General features: G+C 41.1%; 2 protein-coding genes across 3 annotated transcripts in view; one reads left to right on the top strand and one right to left on the bottom strand.

The window, feature by feature from the left end:
- The window catches only part of ATP6V1H (ATPase H+ transporting V1 subunit H), a 51219-nt gene extending 43177 nt beyond the window's left edge, over positions 1-8042 (bottom strand). The window contains exons 1-2 of the mRNA XM_037379959.1: positions 7889-8042; positions 6407-6533 (exon numbers count right to left, since the gene is read on the bottom strand). Coding sequence (XP_037235856.1) covers positions 6407-6510 — 104 coding nt within the window. The 5' untranslated portion in view covers positions 6511-6533; positions 7889-8042. The remainder of the gene's footprint in view (positions 1-6406; positions 6534-7888) is intronic.
- Positions 8043-15890: 7848 nt separating this feature from the next.
- RGS20 (regulator of G protein signaling 20) overlaps positions 15891-24964 on the top strand; it is a 41416-nt gene continuing 32342 nt past the window's right edge. For both annotated transcript variants that reach the window (XM_037381176.1, XM_037381175.1), the window contains exon 1: positions 15891-16572. In XM_037381176.1, coding sequence (XP_037237073.1) covers positions 16456-16572 — 117 coding nt within the window. In that variant the 5' untranslated portion in view covers positions 15891-16455. The remainder of the gene's footprint in view (positions 16573-24964) is intronic.

Here is a 24964-nt window from a genome sequence, read left to right as displayed (position 1 = left end):
TTTAAGTTTGACATAAGCACTGAAGAGAATTTTAAGTAGTACAGAGAACCTGGTTCCTAATGTATTTTTACCTTTCACCAATCATGACATTTCAGCTTTTCCTAATAGTTTAAAAACTGATACGAATGCAGGCTCATCCAAACACATCGCACAGGGGCTTGATACAGTAAACTGCTATGGATACCTATAAGCTGACAGATCTCTACTTTATCTTCTCTTTAACTTAATATTCAAGGGATTACTACCCCATCAATGCTATTTCAGAAAGCTGCTGACTCAGCTAAGACCTGGCAGAGTATTGTTGGGTCTTTGTTATAACACAAAACTTACCATCACAACAAATAACAAACTTATCAAAATGGTACAGTCAAGTATAAAAACTAATTTTAAATCAAGTAGTCCGGAAAATATCCAAGACTTTAATAGGTGACCAGCTTTACTAGTTAATACCAGGAGTGCTTCAAGAAAGAAGAAAATTGTGCACATCATCAATACAAAAGCCACTAAGGGATTAAAGTATTAGACACTGCTCTGTTTCAGTTATTTCCATGACTCATGTCCTCTTACATTTCCACCAAGTCAAATGCCTCTTCCACTTCGCAAAGCTATGTAGCATGGGTTCTTGTAATCCATCTGTTTCCATGTTTCAGGTCAGTTTCTAGATGTTCCATGACTAGAGGTTCCATTAAAATCCTTGTAAAGTTAACAGGAAATGTTTGTTTGATTGATGGTAGTTTTTTTTTTAGTTGGCTCACCTGGATTCTTGAAACACAAATAAGGCCTACTCTTTCTTCTTACTTAAACAGTTATATCTTAAGGACAGCCTCATCACAGAGTCATCTTTTTACCTATCTACTTTTCAAGCAAAGAAAGTAAATAGTCCAGTACTGCATTATTCCTGTATTCTAGCTCTATATGAGAAATATCCTTATATGCACTGACAAAAGGCAATTAATTCTTACTGGGTGGAAGATACATAGAGCCAGTGGTAGTCCTTGACTAGTTTCTACTAAAACTTAACAAATTATACATGGAAAAGTAATCAGCCAATGATGACCATGCTGCTACCACACACGTTTTAGACTGACTTGTGTTCTTTCTTCCCTATTAAAGATGGATTTGAGTAGTTATTGAAATATGAGGACAATTCATCCACCACAAATACTGGACTTAACGACCCATAACTAGAAGCCTCTCATGTTTCATTCAGTGCTGGCCAAGCCAGAGACTCCTGGATGATATTGATAAAAAAGTAGCTAGATGAGCTGCTCATTTATAAGAATATTGCCTTTCAGGAAGCACTTCAAAGACAACATGAGGTAAACCCTTAACTTTCAGCTTTAACGCCTGAAAAAGCCTCAGCCCAAGAAAAGAGATGCTTCTTTAAAAGACAGGCTATTCAAAGAAGTCTGCCAACTGCCAAAGAAAAAAGCTTTCAAGCTTTTGCTTTCATCCTACATTAGACTGGCAGGGGGAAGGAAAAAAAAAAAGAAAAGCGTGGGGACTGATGTTGTCTTTGTTGTCTTGAGAGGAAAGGATGTTAAAGTTTATTCTTTACTGCTTTGTAAGTGCCATTCAAAAAGACACTTTCGAACCCATACAAAACAGTACGAGGGATTGAGTTTTGTAAGCAAGTTGTTAATATTTTACCAGGGATCTCATACAACTAATTAATAGTTTTAGTAATTTCAAATGCACCCATTTCTATTCACCTCATTTTAAAATTGAAGTAACTTATTATGTAGTAAACCTTAACAACCGGGGGGCGGGTGGGGAGAAAAAATGCAGAGCAGCATCAGGCAGCTGTCACCAGCTACCATGATGCTATTACCGTGTTCTCCTCATCCACTCTTCAAAGAGACAGGAATCTCCCAGTACCTTTAAGCAAACAACGCAAGTAACCAAAACTTCCCTCCATCCTTCTTCCTAACAGCCATCTAATTTCTTATTTTCCAGAATTTCTCTATACAGTCTTTCGTCAACAGATAAAAGTCACTTTGAGCTTCAGCTATCTGGGTGTATCAGGTTTAGACCAGGAGTCCTGTAACCACATTTTAAAGGCCTGTGCTTCAAATACTAAGGCCTACCTTTGAGAGCACTACCTACAGGAGAGTAAACTGAAGCTATGCAAGACTTAGAAAGCATGAATTTGTAAGACCATCATTTTTAAAACCTCTAAAGATGATTCAGAAACTTGTGGTTCCTCCTTTTTATTATGCATTTCCTCCAGAAGCTCCTGTTCCTTTTTTTGTTTGAACTATTTAACAAAAACTGTTCTGGAGGGTTAAGGGTGTTTCGTTTGGTTTTTAATTTTGGGGTTTCTTTGTTGGTGCTTTTACATATTTAATTGACTATATCTGAAGCAAATAAAAAGCTCATATGAAGTCATCATGTCAAGGCATGATTTCTTTTATCCAGGTATCAACAGTACTTTGCATGTACCTAAACGACATTAATTTTATCCAACTGCTCAACAGTTTTAACACTACAAAATTAAAACAGTAAAACAGGCTAAATGTACTCTACAAGACTGGACCAAATTTAAAAAAAAAAAAATTAAGAAAACAAAATATGCATACTACAAGTTAGGAAACTTCTATCTCTTCTAAGACAAGATTGGCTCTTAAAGACAAAAATATTTAGCTTGCTTTAGAAGGTTCCCCCACTCCCAAGCGGAAAAAAAAAAATTATCGGAATCACAGACATATATATAAAGTACTTGGCGACACATGGGAAACTAAGTACAAGCTAGCCATCAGGTACCCACCTGGTTAAATATAAAGTATTGTCAAATGTTGTATACCTAGAAAACCTACAGTGCAGTTAAGATGCAAGTTAAACTCTGAAACAAGTTCACTTTTCCACAGAACTCATTTATTATTCTTAGAAAGCAAAACCAAATTTGCTTCAAGCAAGCTAACACACCTTCCAAAGGCATTCTCACACCCTGAGGCAAAAGCTGAAAGAAACTACACAGCACAGAACAGCGACCCACACCCACAGACCCATCATGTATTTAACTAGCAGAGGGCATCAACACCTCTAAACCACCACAAGTCTCAAGATTCAAGGGCAGTAAAGTCTGTACAGAGCTAATGGCCTCAACTACATTTAGCTTCCAGAAGGTAAGTAAACCTACACATCACCTTCCACTGTTGCAAGTTTTGCTACTTTCTTCTCCCTCAGACACACTCTAGCTGGAATTCAAAACAAACAAAAAAGTAATTTTAACATAAAAACCCCACAAATTTTTCCACAGCCTAATTTTGAAGCAAGCAGTGAACACAGCAGCAAATGATTAATATATACAGTTGTCACACCTAAATATTTTACTTCTGTTCCAACAGCATACACGGAAAACATCACAAGTCAGCAGTTGTGCGTTAGCATAGTTTGACATTTAGTTTACAGTTAAAACCTTCAGAGATGGATTAAACAATATGCCAATTAATCTTTAGCTTGAACTGACTCTGTAAGAGAAGTCAGGCTACTAGAATCTGATCAACTATTAGTAAGCTTTTTCACTTTTGCACTGAAGAACAGAGAGCAGAAAAGACCTTCAGAACGCCTTCCTGTGTGACCCAGACTCCAATTCAGTCATGACTGATGCAGACTTTGAAGCATCTTTATACACATAACTGTCACAGCCAGATTAAAAAAAAAAAAAGAAAAAAACCACAACACAAAACCCACACCACAAAAAAACCACACACACTTCATCACAATTTCTTGTCAAGTAATTTGATTCCAACTACATAAACTATAGGAAGTATTTAAGGAACACAAATTATGTCATGCCTGAGTTGATACGTTTGTTTTCCCTAAATTAACACAAAAATCTTTCCTCTAATGTAAAAATGTCTAAAGACTTGAAGTATGCTTCCATATATTTATATGCAAGCTTACCACTGTAAACACAGATTGCCAGAACAGGAGCTCAAAAGAAAGCAAAAAAGTGCCCTTCAAAATCACCAGCACTTCATCTTCCTTCTACTCTACAAACCAGAACAACCCACTCTGACCTGCCTCTAACAGGTACACCAGAAGCAGTTTCCACTCATTTATTAACGTGCTTTGTTCCAAACACGAGCCAATATAGCTGCACTGACTTTCCAACAAATCCCTTAAAGCACCAGCCTCAGACACCATCACATCCAAACAGGACATGTCCAAAACCAAGTATAATTTTATTTCCTCTTCAGAAGCACCAAAATTTCTGCTGATGTTTTCCAATAACTAATGATAAGGCAACTCCCCAGCCAAGGAACTACAGTTATCTTCATGACACTCCACAATCCCTCTGGCACCACTTAAGTTCACCTGTGAAGCTACCTCAGCCAGACACCCAGGCTGCTATCAGTAAATATGAGGCACAAAAATTACATTTCTTTCAGAGCAATAATAAACAGGACACACAGAGGACATCAAGCATTGAACAGTCTCACGAAGGACCACAAACACTAGCCAGATGCACTACAGTAGCCTCCAAAACCTGGCTAATGCATCAAAGATAAGAAATAACTAGTATGTTCTTCTTTCCTAGAATCCAGAACAAAACAAAAACAAATTCTACATCTAGAATCTGAAAAAGAACATCAATCCTGCCTCCTGGTCAAAAGAGGTTACACAGGAGTTTGCTGACAAATAAACAAAACTCCCCCATCCTTACTCAGCATCAGAGAGACAGAACCCCAAGAGCGAATGAAAATTGTATGTGGTAGACCACATAAAGCATAGTGAAGCAATTAATACTACATACATATTCAAAATACAACTCCTTGCCAAACAGAACTATCCCCTGCATCAACAAAAACAACAAATTAACCTCACCAACCCTACAGTCTGACACAGAGCAGCAGTGAAAAAGACTACGTCATGTGCACTCACATTGACAGTGAACAACTGTACTCCCACTTTCATCCCAAATAACTGCTAACTAGCTGTTCACATGCCACTAGGACAGCACAGGAACAACGGTTCAGGCTTCCTCAGGACACACTTCCTATCAGATAGATAACAGTGCCCACAGTAACAGCAAAAGCTGCTTAGACCGTTTGAAAAGTGCTTGGTAGCTGCCACTGTGAAGTTACGACACCAACCTTTCCCTTCCACTTGCAAAGCCACTGTAATGTCACATTGTAAACTGAACAAGGAACTAAACCAACTGAAAAATAGCCTAGAAAAAAATGAAACTTCCTCATCAGATCAGTTCCTTAAATCTAGACTGATCATGCAGAAACCCAATCACAAAGAGAAAAAAAAAAACACAATACAAAAAATAGAATAAGCAAGACTGAGTTACATAGCACAGGGCAAAGCATGTAGTAATCAATAAGCTTCTACGGGGTTAGCACTTTTCAGCTGGCATGCGTACACTTCTGCAATGTTATTTTAACATATAGCATATATTTATGTGCCACAGCAATCTAAAAAAAAGCAACTATTTTTTGCGAAGTAGTATAATGTTGATAACCACGAAGTACCATCATATGGTTTGTACCCCCAGAATCATCAAAATTTCTGCCACTTCAGTTACAAAGCAATGAACGCTTAAGTAGTTTGCTATTCCTAAGTGAGCCCTCAAAAGATAACAGTAATTTACACTTTGTCAATATTCTTCATAGGTACCTGTCATGAGGAATGCTGGGCTGCATGAATCTTGCATTCACTTCAGAGTACAGAGGACTCGTAAAAGTCTGTTTTTAATTCCTGTTCCCTACCTCACACACAGATCTATTTTCCTCAGCTTGTTCCTGTAGCCTCTTTGGACAGTACTTCTCTTGCTACTCCCAATGCCATTATGTATGTTCCAAAGTAAACTCTGAGCTTACCTGAAATGGCAGCACAACTCTCCCCAGACTGAAGTATTGGTTTCAGCCTACTCCCCAATTTACTTGCTTCAATTGCTCAACAGCACTACTCTTTCTTAAGGTACACCGTATTTTCCTGGACTACCAGTCCAGTTTCACTAGTATAATTTGTATTCACACAAAAGGCACTTCAGCAATATAGGTAACATACCTACATATAAGACAACTCATACTGTAAACTTTTCTTACTTCCATATTCATCTAATAAGGGTAAAATTGAGAATGGCATTTGAATGATGAGGAACAAAAATGGACAGTTTTACCACACATTTGGGCAAACTTACATTATTTGCTATTACAGCATTTCAGTTCACAAAAGCAGAGTTCCCCTTCTGGTAAGAAGTCACAAGAAAATTTTCCCCAACCACTTCCATTTAATACAGACTTCTTCCAGCTGCTTCCATGAGGCCAAGAAAGAATGTTCCTCACTGTAACCTAATGTTCCAACGTAACCCAAAATCTCAAGAAGTCTAACACTTAAGAGGGAAGGAAGAAAGAAAAAAAAAAAAACAAAGTCATGGAAAGTTTTTACTTACTGGAGATAAGACTGCCAGTTTACTTTGTTTGCCCGAACTTCAGCAGCTTTGGCAGCAATGATGTTTGTTGGGACAGCAGCATCTACAGCACCTCGGATATCCATCTTAATTGATAATTAAATTGTACCTAGGAATGCAAGTCAGATGTGAGACCTCTTATTAAAGTACTAAAGAAAAGAGTACATGTCCAGTATTTTAAAGAAATAAAAAGGAAAATCTGCTTTCAGTGTACCATTCCTTAAAACTGTACCTAGTACTTACTAAGAAATCAAACTTTTATACAGCATCTAAAACGTGCCTTCCTTGAAGCAAACAAAAATAAGCCATACCTACAAATTAAACTGTAGCCAATCACAAGATTGCTAAAATAAAAGATATATACCATTACTAAATAATTCCCAGTCTTGTAAATTCTTAAATAATCAAATGAAGTCGTTTGAATAGACAACTCTTCTCCAATGCTCAAGCACTCCTACAGATAACACAATGTATCTTCCTTCCAAATCACGGCTAAAATTCAGTGCATATCCTCCCTAACCCCACACATTTGAATTGATTTAGTTCAGGTATTTGTTTAAGAGTATTTAGACATTAGAAACACATGAACTACAACTTCACCAAAAAAACTCACCAGTTATATAAATTAAAACCCATGTCACATATGCTAACAAGAAAATTCATATCACCGCTGTACAGAAAGCAAACTGAAAAATAACTACACAGAAGTTCTTCATCAGGACATATTACATTACTGCAGACAGTGACCTTCACCACTTCCTTTTCTTTCCTTTATGGTTTAATCTCCACCCGCCTTTGATGCCATAACAAGAAGTGTGTTTGCAGAGGCTTGAGACCCAGCTGGAGCAGGAATTCCTTACAACCTAAACTGCATCAAGCCTCTCCGTGTAGCTTACTTCTGGACTTTTCTGGCTCCCTTTACAGAAGCAAGAGCAAACTGGCATATTCTGCACCATCCCTAACAAGCAAACCTGATCCGTATGACTTAATGAAAACATGATTCTAACAAAAGCAAAAAAAGGAACTACCCTGACCAAATGAAGCAGCAGAACTGTCTTCCCTTTGAAACTACTTCCGTGAACAGACACCCACAAAGACGGCACCATTCGGTGTCCTTCAACGACCACTGAACGTTTCCCAGCTCCTGCGTGGCCCAGCCAGAACCACTTCAAGACTCCCGGAGCGGCAGAGGAGAGCAGGGCCGGCGGCAGGAGCGGCACGGGGAAGTCGAAGAACCCGAGTGACGCGCAGGCCTGAGGGCAGGAAGGCGCCGGGCCTCGTCCTGCCGCTCCCTGCGCGGGCTCCTGAGGGGTCCAGGGGAGCCCAAACGCCCGGGGGGATGGGGGGAGCCCTTCGCGCCGCCCCCGAGCCCACAGGAGCCCCCGTGAGAGGCCGTGCAGCGGCACCCACCCCCACCCCCGCCTGTCCCCGCGGCGGGCAGCGCCCGGGACAGCTCTCACTCACCCCAAGGGTACGTGGGTGAGCGAGGGCCGTGCAAGGGAGAAGGCGGCAGCCGCCTCTCGGCAGTCCCGGGGAGGCCGCGCACCCGGAGGCCCCTCGCCGCTGCGCTCCGCCACCCGCCGCCGCGGCCCCGCAGCCAGCGCCGTCACGTGACGCCGCTCACCTGACGGCGACGGCGGCCTCCGAGGGACAGCTCACCCCGAGCGCGCGCCGCCCCGCTCCACGCGCCGCGCGGCGGGCGGGGCTGGCGCACCGTGCCCCCCGGGCGGGGACGGCGGGGCGGCGTTAGCCATCCGTGCGGGTTGGGTTGTGTGCGCGGGTGTAGGAAACATCCGCACCCCGACACACAGATACTTGCGGGTCATTTCGTGTGGGGGTGTAAGCCCGTGCCGAGGAGACCGATGGCAGGACACGGCGTGTAGGTGCCCGCCCGTGTTATTTGCTGCCAAGAAAGGGCTTAGTGTTTGGGAAGGGTTGAGGTTCCCCTCGGTGCTGCCCCTCGGGTCGAGCACCTCCTGGCCCCCCGGGACGGCCCCCTCGGTTCCCATCGGGGTGAGGGGCGCCGGGCTCGGGAGAGCCCCGGGGCCGGGAGTGGGAAGGCCGGGGAGATGGCGCGCACGGCCTCTGCCGCTGGAATGCCTCCCGGGGCTCTGCCGCTGTTCCCCGGTAACCAGCATTTTCTTGCCTTCTGCCTCCTGCTGCAGTGGGGCGAGTTTGCGCTTTCCTACAGCTGGAAAGGGGGCAGGGGGTCCTGGGCCCCTGCTTCTGGGAGGGGGGCCTGACTGCCTGTGTCCCTTGTGTGGCGGGGGGTCTCACAGCCCACCGTGTTGCGGTCTTGCAGGGGTCTCAGCCCACCATGTTGGTCTCTCACAGGGGGTCTCACAGCCCACCGTGTCGGGGTCTCGCAGGGGGTCTCACAGCCCACCGTGTCGGGGTCTCGCAGGGGGTCTCACAGCCCACGGTGTCAGTCTCGCAGCCCACTGTGTCACAGCTCTCCCTCGCGCCCTGAGCTGCAGGGGCCATGTGCCAGCAGCACCCTGTTCCGTTCCTCCCCAGTCGTACCTGGGCAGGACGTGCACCCTGCACAACAACGTCCTTGAATAAAATGGCCTGTATATCTTGAGCTATGCCTCGCTAAGCAAAAGGAGGAGGAAACTTTTCAAACTAAAAGCCCAAGTGTTTCAGAAACCACAAGCTTAATTTTCCATGTTTCTGAGGGGAAAAAAAACTGTCTTCAGTTGCTGAGTGAAGTTTTCCAGTCATACTGTGATGAAGTGTATAGACATACCACTCCTAGTCAGAAATGATCCTGAATGGTAATTCTGCTAACATAAAAGGAGGAAAGGCAGAGGAAAGAGAAATAGATCTGAGAGGTCTGTGTGTGAGCAGGACAAGACAGGCAATGCAGAGCTGTGTCATAATATCATAGAACCTGTCTACAGTTAACTTTCATTTTTGTAGAGTCTCTGTATTCTCCATTCAGAGGATACATTGTTCTTTAAATTACACCTTGCCAGTACCTCTGCTAGTGTTCTTTTAACTCAAGGATGGCTTTCATTACCATGCCACTAATTACATTTCCTCCATAAGAATTTTTCCTTTAAAATGGATTTTTCTTCATACCACAATAAAACTGTTGATTTCTTGATAACGTAACCACTGAGCTCAAATCCCAGGCACAGTCCAAGTAACAGTATTTGCATTTCTTCATGCTTTAGCAGAAGAAAGCTCTCAAAGCTGTGTGCATGCTCGGTGCCTTCTAGTCTGTAATAAACACATGCATTAATGTGATTCTGTGGATTACCCAGTACATGGGACTTTGGGATTTAATCTAGCACATTTGTGTTCTTGCATGTTGCTTGCTTACACACATTGATGAACATTTCTACAACTCCACACAATCTTGAATAAAAGTCTGCTACTTTGAAAGTTTATTTGAATCTGATTCAGCCTTATTTTAACCAGTTCCTCTTTTAAGAATGTAACTTCTGTCCTGTGGCATTCTGCATTTCCTGCTTCTGCTCTGCCTTTTTATGGCATGTCTCGCCCGCTGGTCTTGTTTGGAGTCTAGCATCAGGCACCTGCAATACACATATTCACCTCTTCCATAGTCATTGCAAACCACATTACCAATAATGATATATACAACTTTATCCATTTTATAAAGAAACCAAAGCACAAAGGGTTTACAAAATAATCTGAACAAGCATTGAAGCTTTTTAAACAGGATTTGCAGAATGAAGGCATCAAAGGTCTGCACAGTGATCCTACAAACTACCATTCAGCCCTTACCTGAAGCTGGAGGCACATCAGGCTTTCCTTCAGTGAAACTTCCTCGGTTGTCCGCAATGATAGTTCTGCTCAAACCCCAAACTGTCCCAGCACTGAAAACACCGATAATTCAGTGCCTTCTCTTACCTAAGCTAGGCACGGTATTCTTCCACCTCCACCCTTCCGAGCTCAGTCCAATAGTTGTTCTCAGAGTTTAAGTAAACCCATGGAAAGTGGATCAGCACCTCTGAATGTGCAGTTCCAGCTGCCAGTTTTAAGACACAAATAGTGTTGTTCCCCATCATGTGCCCCTGTGTCTAGCAAGGTAATGTCCCAAATACTTGCTTAGGCTTGCAAAGGCATTTCTTCTGCTAGGGATCACCTATTTCAAGGAAATAATCCACAACAAATCTTACTTTGCAGAGTGTATTTTCTCCCACCCCTTTAGCACACTTCTGGCTTAACCCAATTACCTGTACTCGTGTGCAAGCATACACAGGATCGTGGTTCTCTCACTTCTAGTCCCTGCTTCCAGTATTGTTTCAGTACTTTATAGTAAGCAGAGAAAAACAGTTTCCTGGTTTCAGTTTGGTGCCCAAAGTGATCTCTTATTTGGAGCATGCTTTAGGTCATCAGTGGTCTGTTTTTTCTGTAGCAGACTATTTTTTTGCCTAATTGCATGACCTGCAAGAGTCTAGCACCATCCATTCAGTCCAGCTAAAAGAAGACAGATTGCTCTTTGCAGTTGAAATTTTGATACTATGGCAACAGTCATTTTTCTATAGAAAAGAACTTTGGAAAGCTGTGATTTTGTATGTTGACTTCATCATAAATGGCAGACTCTGGCTTTGCTACTCGTTTCACAGGTGGTTGAGAGGCTACCATAAAAAGTATTTTCCTGTAACTTTTCTGTAACCTTGGAGTGAGGCATAATGGCTGAAAGTATGAATCTACTGAATTAGCAAGAAGAGAAAGATAAAGAGAGGAGAAATAATTGTAAGAGTAATTATTTTTTTAACAGAAGTTCCAGGAGCAGTTGAGGAACTAGAAAACAGTAAACATGATATCTATGCCAGGCCAGTTAACAGAGTCTCTAGCAGAGGAATCAAATTAGTGAACACAATGTACCGTATTAGAGAATGCAAACAATACATTGTTCCTGAATATATGTATATAATAATATACTTACTTTACATATTCTTCTATGCCATGTAAGGAAATAAATGCAAAACATTAACAAAAGGTCAGTACAGATCTGTAAGGGACAGTCATGTCTCCCACCTCTGCAGGAGTTCTTTGTGTGTGTGGACAAGGTTGGTACAGGTAGACTCCATCCACTTGGATTTATTTCCAAGAGGCATTCAGTGAGATGCATCTGCAGGTGCTCTTAAAAAAACAAAAACCAAAAAAAATTATCCCTCTTCTGGACTAAAAAGAAACGTCTATGCATTGATTCATAACTCTTGAATGAGATATATATGACAGAGAGTAGGAAGAAATTATCAACTTTCACAGTGCAGAAGGGTCTTCAACAGAGTGCAGAAAACATCTGGCTGGAGCCTGTGCTGTTCAGCACACTCAGATATGTTTGAGAAAGGAGGTAAACAGTGTATTCAAAACTTTGCCGATGATAGTGCCACTCCTTTGACAAGCACATTGTTAACTGTGAACCACTTTACCAGAGGATGGTGGGTATGCTACAGATTTACATGCACTCTTACCCCTGTCTGTCAAACACTTGGGCACATCTGGAAATTTTCACTCAACGTGAGTCCCATGAGGCACTCTCTGTGTTAATGAACTGCATTGCATTGCAAGGGCAGGCTTTGAGAGAGAAAAACATTATACAGGCATTACAGGAACCTGTCTCGTGTGCCTGTCATCACTATGACAGCAAGAAGCAGTCCTCAGCAACCAGTACAAACCCATTCTGTGTCATCAGCTTCAGAGAGCACCTTATGGTGCCTTATTCATGCTGGTTGATTCTCTGAACTGGATCTTGTTAAAGATTATAATTGGAAAAGTGCTATGCTCCTATTTTTTTATATGCTCCTATTTTTTGATCCTTTAGGATTCAGGTGCTGAAAAACAATTCTCGTTGTCTCACATTGTCTTAAGCACTAGCTTGTCTATTAACTCCTGGCAGCCCAGCTTCACTTGAAGTTGCTATGTGTAGATGACTTTATTGGTGTGTGAAACAGAAAAATGAAAAGCATATCAGCATGCAGGAATGAAAGTCACCAATTGCCTGGATCATAAAGAATAAAAATGTTCAATAGTTTAATACTAGAAAAATGAATGCAGTTGAGTTATCCTTACAGTAAGACTACAGAGAGTTGGATCGTGAGAATATTTCTGTCTGTTCTCCTTTCCTTCTTGTAATAAGAACAATGTATCGTTGCCTCTCACATATTCTGCAAATCACAGCAGCATGTACACTGCATGCCAAGGGATGGATGCCAGCCATAGGCATGGGCTTTAGAATTACTTCTTTCGGTGTGAAGCCCCTATGGGTGCATTGCAAGCGTAGGATATATTTCTTCTGTCACAGAATTAAGCACCAGGTGCACTCGGTCAACAGACCCTAAATTAAACCTGCTATTTTTTGGCAAAGGGGATTCTATAGCAGGAGAGAGGCAACAGCAAAGAAGAAGAAATTACTACAATTCAGGTCTGCTTGTGGGTTGTAAGAGGCAAACATTAGAGGGAATCTAGCTGGTTTTGTAATGTGTGAAACTTGAAGCCTTTTTGAGCATCATTGGCTAAGTCCATGTAATACTAATGTAAAGTAGGAGGGTCTTCATTTTCTAGATAAATTGAGGCAGATAAATATGAAGAAACTAGGTCAAGGTCACATGAATGGGGAAAATCAAAGAACATGTTGTTGTAAATCTAAAATACTCCTTACCCCAAAGCACTGCTCCACAGTATGGAAGAAACCAATAGTGCAAAAAAGAAATGAATCTACAATAATCTGTCTCTACTGCAAGGTGAGAAGAAATATATCAGAATATGTCCATCTTTGTATCTTCCAGCACTTTATCGCATACACACATCTTAAGGCCTGAAAAGGAAGACTGCTAGCTGTCTCCCAGAAGATATGATTTGCTCTTCTTTTCCACTGGTGGAAATTGTGTGTGTTATCTCTAAATTTCAGAATAAAATAAATAAAGCTAATTATTTAAATACTCTAATATTTTGTATCTTATATGTTTATTTATTTATTTGCAATTTTAAATATATGTTTCAAGTACAGATAAGAGAAAGGCAGGCACTGAATTTCTTTGTCCTTTTGACGAATTTTTGCTTTAAAACTTCATATCTGAGATGCTCCTTTGGGCTTTTTAGTGTTATGGGATAGGAGAGCACAATGTCTTTTGAAAAATCTCATTGTACATCTAGATATGTCTTTAGGTGCCTGAATTATCTGAAGGAAAAAACCTAACAGGATTTGATACTGCAAGGATGTATAAAAAGTACTCACATACTGGAGCAAATCCCAATGATTTCTAATGACCCACTGATACACAACTAACCTCCTATCCTGGAGAGAAAATGCTGTGACATTTGTAACTTTTGAATGGACTTGACTTATTTTACCATTCTGGCTTCTCTTTATTTTCGTCTCATGGGTTTCCCATTTAAACCATCTCTCCCAGCAGATTTCACGTTTGCCTCACAGGCATCAAGGAGGACCTGTGGGACAGTGGAATGGGGGACTCCAGATTCTTTTCTCTCTTGTCCAAGGGTGGAGGGTTGTCAGAGAAGAGGCTTCCTTTCATGGAAACGGAAATGACTTCTCAATGTGAGAAGATATGGAGTGCTTCACTGGATATTTTTCCTGAGTAATTATAGCCAGATTGGCCCACTGTGAACAGGATTTTGACTGCTTCATCTGTCTTTGTTTTCTCCTCTTATTTCATCTTCATTTTAGTGTCTGTGTCATGGTAGAAGAACATTATTCTGTGAGTTTTTTTTTTAAACCAGTAAATCCTGCTTCCTGCAACCAATATAGATTTGTCTGTCTTCTGGGTCATAGAAGTTTGATCGTTTTTATTTTAAATTAATCAGATCCTGGCCGAAAGGATCTGGTAAAGCTAATACACAACAATTTTGCAACAGTCATACCAGGCAATCTTCTGAGTGCTCCACCACCTCTTTGAAATTAAGTTTTGCATGCTCAGTTAGGGAACCACACATATCTTATCCTCAATAGGAGCAGTGGTTTTGAAAGAAAAATAAACTAACATTTTACTGTAATAAATACATCTTCATTTTTTTTTTCCCTGGTAGAATGGAACAATGATATATTGCCTGAAAATTGGAAGTGAAGTACTGTGTAGAAACAGGAACAGAAAGGCCAGTACAAAACTATTTATAGCCTTGGGAAATAAATGCAGCTGGGTTAAAACAGCAGAGTACATTATTTTAGTGAGTAGGGACAAGTGTCTCTGTCTCATGAACATGCCCTTCTGTATTGAAAGGTGGAGGGTCTCAGAGCCTCCAGCTCCCCTTTGCAGTACAGCATCTCTCCTCTCACCATCAGTCTCAGCTAATTTGTGCTAACAGCTCTTGTCTGGACAAGGGCGTCTGCACCTGAATGTGTAGAAGGAGCACTCTTTTCTGGGAAATCGCTGCAAGTACCAAGTGAAATAAAACCCACCTCCGGGTTAAAATAAAGAAAACAAATAGATCCTCTGACATCACCTTTTCTTACAAGCAGAGGCTAGGTCAGAGCAGTAGCTTCTTGGAGGAAAAAGGAAATGCTGAGCTACCCACTGCTGCTGACAGTAAGCCTGGCTAGAAGACAGAAAAGAAGGTGGTTACCTAAACCTCAGCAGTAACTCTGCTGAACTCAGACTTATTACCAGAGCTCATGCAAAAGCTTTCTTACTATACTATGACTTGTAGTGCAATTCAGCTTGTCAAGCCAAATGCTAGAACAAAATGTTCTCCTATTGTTCTTCATTTTTCTCCTCAGCACTTACTGGATTTCTCTGAAAAGAGACAGAGGTGTGACCAAGGCACTTCTCACAAGAGATGCTGCCTTATAGCTACAGTGTTGAATTGTCAAAACTTTTGACTTTTGGCAGAAAACAACGGTTAGACATATTTCAGCCTGGAAAAAGATGTAGTGAACTTTTAAAACAGATAGAATATTTCTATCAGTTTTCCCACTTATATTTCTATCACAGACACTTTTAAAATGGAAGTTCTCTTGGCTCCCTATTTATAGTAACTTCTGTACTTTCAACTAACTCTTAAAAATTACTAACTTAAAATGTAAAATTATTAAAACTGGAAGCATTTTGAAATTATGATAAATTAACATGTTGATTCTTTTCAATGCATACTAACATATGTATGAGTTTGACTTCCTGCTGTCTCCGAGATAAGATGTTTTAAAAGGCTCCCAAATGCTTTCCCACACAAGGAACACTATTATTTGCTTAGCTGTCATTACAACAGCATTGCTAACTATAAACTTTAAACAATGCTTACATAATTATTTGAATGAAAATTCCACAATAATTTAATATTCCTCCTAAATTTTCTGTGTTTGTCCCATCTGTATTTTGAAAAGCACAAAAAAGAAATAGTGAGGGAATATGAACAGAAAGCAAAAGCCTTGCAACCCTATATAAAGCTAAGAGAAATAATCTATTAATAATCTACCTGGAGTCTTAGTCTTTATATTTAGTTTGTCTCTATCCTCAGACATGGCTCTGCTCATGTGGTGTTTTCATTGGGGCTGGAAGGATTACCAGTAAACCATCTGTTCAGTCGGTGAGAAAAAATGTGATTGACAGGTGCCACTGACCTAAAACAGACATCTCCATTTGGTGCTGCCTGCAGAGTACAACTACATGCTAAGTTACTTCTTCCTTCAAGTTGTAAATGAAGTACATTCACTCTGAGTGATAAAATGTGTTTAATGATTGTTACAGCCTGTTTTCTTACATGTATCCACCCGCTATGTGCCTGTCTTCTTCCTTTTCAGCTTACTAGAACCTATGAAATCGTTAATCTCTAAGCTGGCACGATGCTGAGGGAATGAGGCGCTGCAGATATCTGAGGGACGATAATCCTGTTTGTCTCCAGAACTGTGGAGGCTTCAGGAAGGACTGGCAAGCTGCAAGAGACCCTGGCATTTGCCCATCGCTTTAAAGAAGAGCCACCTCTATGTTGTTGTCATTCAGCCCACTGTCTGGGATTTGGTTTTGTTTCATCATTAAATAAAAGTGGTGCTTTTCCGAGAAAGGTCATTGTAAAATTGGGTTCAGCCCCTTTATTTCTTGATGTGGAGGCAAGTTTTGCTCTACTTCAGGACTCACAGCTACCATGCAGACAACTGTCAAGCAAAGGAGACTCTCCAAAATGAAGATGATGTTAAAGCAGCACAGTGGATTTTCAAGGTAAGACAAAATCCAGGGTTATCCAAATGTCCTGAAGGAGGGAGGAAAGGGTGTATTGGGAAAGCAGCAGAAAGAAAATGTTAATGTAATAGATAATAGCCATAGACTATTCGTCACCAAGACATCAGTATTCATGTAGTTTTTCTTTGTTCCTGACCCTCATCCTCTGCCCTCTGTTCCTCGATGTGTTGCAACCACAGTGACAAAGGAGGTGGTGATCCACCTTCCTGTTAAGTGTCTGCTTTCAAACGTATTAAACACATCCATCTAACTCATGAAAATGATTCATACTTTGTGGAGCTAATCTGTGGTTAAGAGGGTGAGGGAAAGCATGTTGCTTCATGGTGCTGAGAAACTGAAGAGGTCTGCATTTTTTACTGATGCTACCTACCTCAGATGATCTTTGTTAGTAGTTAACAAAATAAGATATCCCAAAGAAATCAAACACAGCATAATATTAAAATCTATTAGGGTGTTGCAGTATATCCCCTTTAGTCAACTTGTGGAGCCGAACCATTTTCCTTAATTAAAAACAACAGTCATGTACCCATTAGATTCTGTCAAAAGCCTGAAAGCTGCCTGCGGGGTGAACCAATGTTATTTACAGTGCATCTCAACAGAGCAAGAGAGACAGGTGCAAGAAACCGTAACTTGTTAAAACTTTAATGCAGAAGTGGTAGGGAAGAGAACATAATAGCAAAGTCACACACCTTGGAAGCACAACATCTGGGGGCTTTTTTAGACTAACTTAGCACCAGAGTGGAGAAGGACTGAGGCAGCCAGTCAAGGTTGTTGGCAGATTTGATGAAAGACAAGATGGGAAGAAGCCATTCCCCATTCCACATCTGCACTACAGACATTCCAGTTAAAGCAAGAATTGGCTTCTCCATCCCATCTCCTTAGCCAATGCGTGTCCATTGCCAGCAGGCCATTTCATTTGAATTACGAAACTATACTAATCAGAAATCCTGAATGACTTTCACTGCTTTTGCTGAGAGGAGATACTCAGCCTGCTTTGCCACTATCAGGAAACTGTTTCTGGTAATGAACCAAGTACAAACCTTTCAGAATTTCATGTCATTCTGTCTCATTATTTGTCCATTTAGCACACTAGCCTGGGGACTTCTTGGCCCTATTGAAGGCAGAGAAGGTTTTGTCACAGGCACAATGGCTCCTGAATTTCACTCTTCATAGTCATAGCTTCTGAAACCCATATACTGAGTTCTTCACAACTCTCCCCAGTCATTTCTCATTCAGCCATCCTCTCATTCATCCCCAGTGAATAGTTCCTTTCAGCTTGGTGATTGCTTTTATGGCTCTTACCTGAAATTGTAGTTTGTTGCCAAGTCTCTGAGAACATGGTGCACAGCACTGAGTCAGGCATCTCACAGAGGACAACTTATTATTTCTGTGCTCTGCAAAGGGATTTATCTACAGAGGAACCTAAATGACACTGCAAGGTTCAGAGCCACTTACTGTCCAAAGTTCCTTAAACACCAGCACTGCCAGCTTCCCTTCTCCCACTGACTATCTGTCCATTTACTTTGTTCTGTGCTTACGTTTCTAAATGCTGCAGCTCTGCCGGTGTGGCTGTCATCTCCAGTAGCAGGGACAGCCCAGGAGATGCTCTGTGACCACTTTATGAGCCCAGCTAAGGTGAAATTGCTGTCATGTGGAAGCTCTTGCATGAGGCTCTGGGGAAGCATGTCTCCAGGACTTCATAAACTGTATCAGCAAATAATCCTTTCACATATGTAAAGTAAGCAACAGTACTAGTAGTTAATGAGTCTACAAGGACTGTGTCAGTGATTGAAAGTTAGAAAAATTACTGTCTGGAAATGTGTACAGCTCTAAGTCTGGGTAACTAAAATAAATTGCAAGCTTTACTTCATATAGGAAGCAAATACCTTTCTTGTATACTGATAGGGAACCAAGGCACAGAGGGTTTACATGATTTCCTAGTATTTAGGAAATCAACTTGAAGTTTGTAAGGTTGAAGAGCAGTTCATCACTTACACTCCCAGAACAGACAAGATCACATTTTTTTTTTTTTTCTGGTGGCATTAAAGCCTGAAGAAAGTTCAGATTCTTTCTGGTAAATTTTTTCTATATGTGACAGTGGTCACTATAGACAAACTATTTTCTTAGACCCATAATCTGTGTGACTGACAGGGTCTTTGATCAGACTGATTCCCCAGACCTCATTAATTTCCATGTTCCTTTCCACTTTAGGTGAGGTTTTGAATTTGATGCTTCCAAATGTGAGCAGTGGCTGCTTCTGAGAGCAAGTTGGCACCTAATTCAACATGCCAAAGAGTAAAAAAGTTGAAATACTAAATAAATTGGGTTTACTTAAGAAAAAAAAAAAAAAAACAAACACAAATCTTTCAACAGAACACTTGAATTAGGTTTATTTATTCTTGAACATGCATTTCAAAGAGAAACTGAATTAGAAGATAAATATTTTTGAAAAGTGGTAGGCGAGGTTTAAAGGCCTTTTAAATTACCTTCATGATATTTAAATTTACTAGTGACTTGTTTATTTCTAATCTCCATTTGCATTACTTAGAAAGCCTTTCCCTCTGACATTTTTGCGTCTTGATTTATAAAAGTGTTAAAACCCAGAAGTGAATAAAGTGGGTTTTACCAGTCTCAACACAAAGATGCAAGGACTTACTTAACCCAGAGCCAACAGACACATTCTTGTATGCTCCCAATGAGTTTTTTGCAAGTTAACAAAATAAACATCCCAGCAACATTACACTGCACAGGGAGATAGTGAGAGGTTGCAAATACATCACAGTTTTTCCCTAATGACAAAATTTGGCCAAAGCCATCACTTCCTCAGAAAAGGATGAGAATGTTCTCCACAGAGATTCTACATTTTAATTCATGTCCAGGTTACATCTGGATAAGACCTATTTCACTTCTATAACATAATTACAGTTTCTAAGCATACACAGATTTGGTTGGGTTTACATGAATAATACATCTACAGACAACAGGTGACTGGACAAGTGCCAACAGGACAGCAGTGTCAGAACTCTGAGGGCAGTAATAAGCGCTAATGAGCCTGAGCAGCCTCACCTGGGGCCACCACACTCGCTCATGAACCCAGCAGCTCTATTTAAGCTTGGCCCCAAAGGGCTGTTCTCTATTTGGTTGAGCTGTGCTGGAGCTCTGGTCTCTGGCTGAGTGATAGCTATCCCCATTTGGTGCTGGAGCTACCTGGCTGAGACCTTAACCCCCACCCTGGGCTGGCTTCCTGCCTTGAACTTGGCTGTCCCTTGTCAGTGTAGGCTTGATTATGGAACCTGATTTTAGCCCTTGGCTGAGGGGCTGACTTCCTTGCTGCAATGCTGCCTTATGATCTGGACCTTGCTTGGCGATTTCTGTCCTGTTTGCCTTGCTCAAGTGCTGTGGGATTCCCTGGGCTTCTTGCTTACTTTACCTGAGAGAGCAACCCTATTCTTGCTGGTAAGCAGAATCCTTTCCAGCTCCTGTTGAGGTTTGCCTTACAGGTAAGATCTTTCTTTCCTTTCTTCCCTGAGGCATGGAGCAGAGAGGTGAAGAAAAGCATAGTGTTGAGTGAGAAGGTGTCTGTCAAGGAGAGGCAGAGAACAAGTATTGCACATCCTTAAAAATCAGCCTATAGTCTGATGCCTAATGATACCCCAGTTACAGCATTGCCTTTCTGCTTGCCAAGTCCTACCCTTCTGAGTTTTGTCTGGGAAACTAGGCAGAAACCAAAATGGCCACAAGCATACTGTCGGGAGTAGCAGCCCAGGGGAAGCATGGTATCTGTTTTCCCTCATCTAGCTAATCTTAGCTCTGCAGAAATCCTTTGGGTTTGCAGATGTCAAACATTATTCCGTGCACTGCATGTAATGTGGAAGCTGCTTGTGACCGTGCATAGCTCATCTAAATCATTTGGCAACAGCTATGAATCATGATTTGTTTGCTGAAATAGAGTTCCATTCACAAACAACTCCAGAAAGGTCAAAAATGATAAAAGATGTTATTTGCAAAGGATGCTGTGCCAGTTGAATGATTGCACTGCTTTGCCAAGTACCCTAGTGTCATCAGGTGATGAGTGTTACCAGTCACTAATTATTACTATTAACAATCCCTCTCAAGTTGGATATTGTCTTTATCTTTTGTAACAGTAGGAAAAGTCCTGCTGTTGATCAATATACTCACCCTCTTCAGTCAACATAATCTCTGCCAAGTACATTTTCATGTCAGGGGTGTTTATTTGAAGTCTCTTTTTCATACTTAGTCACAGTAGCTTTTGTATGGTCTTAAAGCTTGTGATTGTGTCATAGGAACAAACCAAGCAGTAACTTATACCAAGAACACATTCTTTCTGTTCTTTTGAACAGGTGTTTTAATTAGATAAATAGGCTGAAACATGGCTTAATAGTCACATTTTATCTAATTCTTATGTTTGAGATGGGCGGGGGATGCAAACTGTATGGCTGTGGATTGAATCGCTTGGCAACTAACATTCTTTGTCTTTGCCCAAATAGTTATTCTTATACAGCAGATGTAAAACTTGTCGCGTGTTTGATGCTCTGTTTTATTCAGGAGCACTGATTCAAAGAGGGGAAGAGTTCTGGGAGAGAAGTAGGAGTATTACAGGATATTTAGGACCACCAAATTATAACCATCTTGCTGACAACTTCTTTGATAATACATTATACTTCTGGTTAGGAAAAAGGGTGGGTATTTTCCTGAGTAGTTAAAGACTAAGGTAATAGCTTTAAAACCAGCTGCATATGATTTTACTTTAAGCAAAATTATTTTCAGGACAAGCTGGAGAACATTATCTCTGTGTGGTCTTCTGTGCTGGTTAATTCTATTTTCTTGGCATGTATCCTTTATAACAACAGTTTTTCTTGTCCCTGAAGTGGTTGTACTAGTTAAAGGGCTAGCCCTGCATATTTCTAGACTATCAACCATAAAGTATAAATCCTTCTGAGACTTGCAGTGTCCAGCAAAATACTGGTGCACATCTTGTCAGCAGACCTATTAGGAGGATTAAGGCCTGTCAGCACCCAACCTTGCAAGAGGGGTCAGGCAGAAACTGGAAGTGGTTTCTCTTGTTTGCAAGAAAATTCCTCCAAGGAAAAACTTGTTTCATTAATTGCTGCTTTCAGAAGTCACAAAGTACTCTTGGGGCACAGGAAGCAATATTTCACAGTTGCTTCATACCCAGGTTTTTAGCACTTATTGGAGTCAGGGCATCCATGCTATGAAAAAGACTGTACTACTCATCTGGGGGGTTAGAATCCTCCCTTCCATCTGGTCATCTGAAGTGGGAGGTCTGTTAACTATAGTACTTGTAACTATGGAAAAACATTTCATCTTTGAATGATTTATGTTTATCATGGTCCAAATCTGCTAGCTGGGTAAAGCTCCTACAGTTTTCTGTATTGGCTGAGGAAGTAAAAAATATAGGATGAGAATCCAAAATAAACATTGATAGCAATTAAATAATTACTCTCATAGCTAAACCCAGCATTATTCACTAAAGGCTGTGGTCATCCCTGTGATCTACATCACTGCATGCAGGATTTTGGTGTGCTTGTGTCCCCCAGAGCCCATGTGGGGTCTGTATTGCATATGTATAAGCATAGCTGAGTATGTAGGATAGGATTCAATGAGCTACCATGAGCAATGACATTAGAGATAGGCCTCTCCTTTAATTTGTGAATCATGGACCCAAATGTGCTCCTGAAATTAGCCTCCTTGTCCTGACACAGGACAGAGGACTGCTTTCTCATTTGACAGCCTAACACTTACAGCTGTTGCCCAGGTTATGGGAAGTCCAGGTTCAAAAACTTCCCCTGAAGTGACTTGAAACCACATGCACCAGAAGGATCACCTAACCACTTAGTACAGTGTGTCTGTGAGAAGGATAGCAGGGGTCCCTTCCTTCCCTTGTGTTGAAATTTTTTGTTGTATAATTCAATATTCCTTGTATAGGAGTGGTGACGCTTTACTGTGTTCAAGGCACTTATCACACAAGGGTCTGAGATTCAATAAGAAATATTTCCATTTTTTTTAACAGGTAGTTGGCCCAGACCAAAATCCACAGGGAGGTCTTTTGCAGCTAGGTTGGAACGTCATTCTCATTGCCCTTCTGGTTAGCAGGGTCTGAGCCAGGGAGGGCATTCTGAGGCTGACAGACAGCCTCCAGCAGCTAGGCCACCAGTCTAGGAGATCAACCCATGCAAATTCAGAGCGGAGGAAGGATCTAAGGCTGTATGTCCTGTCTCTCCAGCAAATATGCTAATAGCATCACTCAGATATGTAGGTCTGGCGGTGGGAGCTGGCCATATCTGGGGCTGTGGCTCCCAAATGAAGGCTAATGCATGTACAGAGCCAAATCAGTCCTGTAATTTCCTTTGAAAGAGACACATGAACACTCTTTTCTGCAATTGGGACTTTCATTTGTTCCTGTGATGCAGCTCCCCATGCAGTGTGGTGTCATTTTTTGGATGGCATGTTTAGATACCAGCTCTGTCCATGCAAGATGAGGGAGCAGGCACTGGTATCTACTTGAGTTCTGTGGGTCTTTCTGGGAGCCATGGAGGAGCACAATGTGCTGTGCATAGGGTACCCTTTAGCAGGCCTAGTCCTGAAGACACGCAACAAGCCACTGGCTTTGCTAGTATCCATGGATAGGACTAGTTTTTACCACTTGCTTGCTACCCCTGGGCAGCCTTGCAGATATCTTTCATGTTTGGTTTGGGGATTTTCTTCTCCCTGTATCTCCTCTGAATATATAATATACTAGTCTGCTAAAGGCAGCTCAAACCATTAAATATAACTCCTTTCAAAAATGTTTTAATCTTTAGCATCTTACATAAATGTAAGAACAGATGAATGTGGGTTATGCAGGAATTATTCTATCAGGCAGAAAGTTGGTGGTGTGTTTTTTTTTTTTATTGGGAGAGGGTGGGTTGAATAGTGGGACAGTGCCCAGAGAGGTTCTGAAGTCTCCATCCTTGGAGGTATTCAAACCCTGCTCAGCATGGTCCTAGGAAGCCTGAGAGCAGAAGGTTACACTAGACGATCTGCAGATTCTGCCTTCCAACCTCAACTATTCTGTGAAACAGAGCTCTTCACATGTCTGTCTTTTTAAACTGTTCTGTAATTACATGGCATAATATTTTTTAATTCATAAAATATATTTTCTTGCATCCAGAAACACAGTTCTGAGACTAGCTAGCTGTATTGCTCAGAGTTGTCTATAAGCAAATAATAGCTGTGCAGACAGCAGAGGGCTTTCTTTTGTAGAAGTTGTCAAAATAATAATGTACTACATATTAATGGATGGATTACTTGCATATTAATAGTGTGCAAATTTTCTAGCCCTCAGAGATAATTTGTACTAATTTGCAATCATGTATTTTTCTAATTTAGTGATTTACATATTTTACCTTTGAAATAGTCCTACAATTTCCTTTTTAGCTGTGTACCTTTGAAATGGAAAAATGTAGAATCCTGGGCTGATTAGGGTATTACTGTCAGAAAGAACTTAATGAATACAAAATTCAAAATATAAACTGTTTTTACATTAGTTCCAGAAATTTTCCAGCAAAACAATCCTAGACTGACCTGAATTACAGAGACTGCTTTCATTAATATAAGATGACCTTCTTTAAGTGCAATAAAATGTCACACTGATTGATAAATAACCCACCCAGCCTAAATCTAAATCAAGTAATTTGAGATATGGGTAACTTTAGATTTACAAATGTAGTAATTTAGGATATCCTTCCATCAGCAAGAATCAACTGTTTATCTAAAGGATACTGGGGAAAAGCAACATTTCTCTGGAAGACCATGGAGGCTGCCTTAAGACATCTAGTTTGGGTGTCTGTGAGTCAGGAGGAATTGATCTTTATTTCCTGATAGGTCTCTCACACCCAGACTGATGAAAGTAGATGATCTTCAGTAAAATGAAGTACCATTGTGCATTACAAGCCCCAGAATGCTAAGACATAATACAGCTGATGTTGCTGTCATTTATGGCTTCTCCTAGAGGCCATCATGTTGTAGAGATCACCTGAGCATAGTGTTCCCATCACACTCTGCTTTATTTCCAATACACCTCACGTCCAAGTGAAAGAGGAATTGTGGTGTGGGGTTTTTTTTCAGCTCAGATTTCTCAGGGATTTGAGTGCCAGGTTGTAGGTATTGGCCAGTCCAGCCTAATTAGCAAATCCTTCCAGTGACCAGGAGAATCATGTGGGGTGTAGTATCATCAAAGGGAGTTCTGGATGGGAGCTTGAAAGTGTCATCTGAGCAACCATCCTCAAGCCCTTCCTGGCATGGGTTTACCTTGCCTGCTCTTTAAAACCTTACTAACACAGACTTTCCA

Source organism: Falco rusticolus, chromosome 3, assembly GCF_015220075.1.
Source record: "Falco rusticolus isolate bFalRus1 chromosome 3, bFalRus1.pri, whole genome shotgun sequence".
Classification (NCBI taxonomy): Eukaryota; Metazoa; Chordata; class Aves; order Falconiformes; family Falconidae; genus Falco; species Falco rusticolus.
This window is presented reverse-complemented; position numbering and strand designations above follow the sequence as displayed.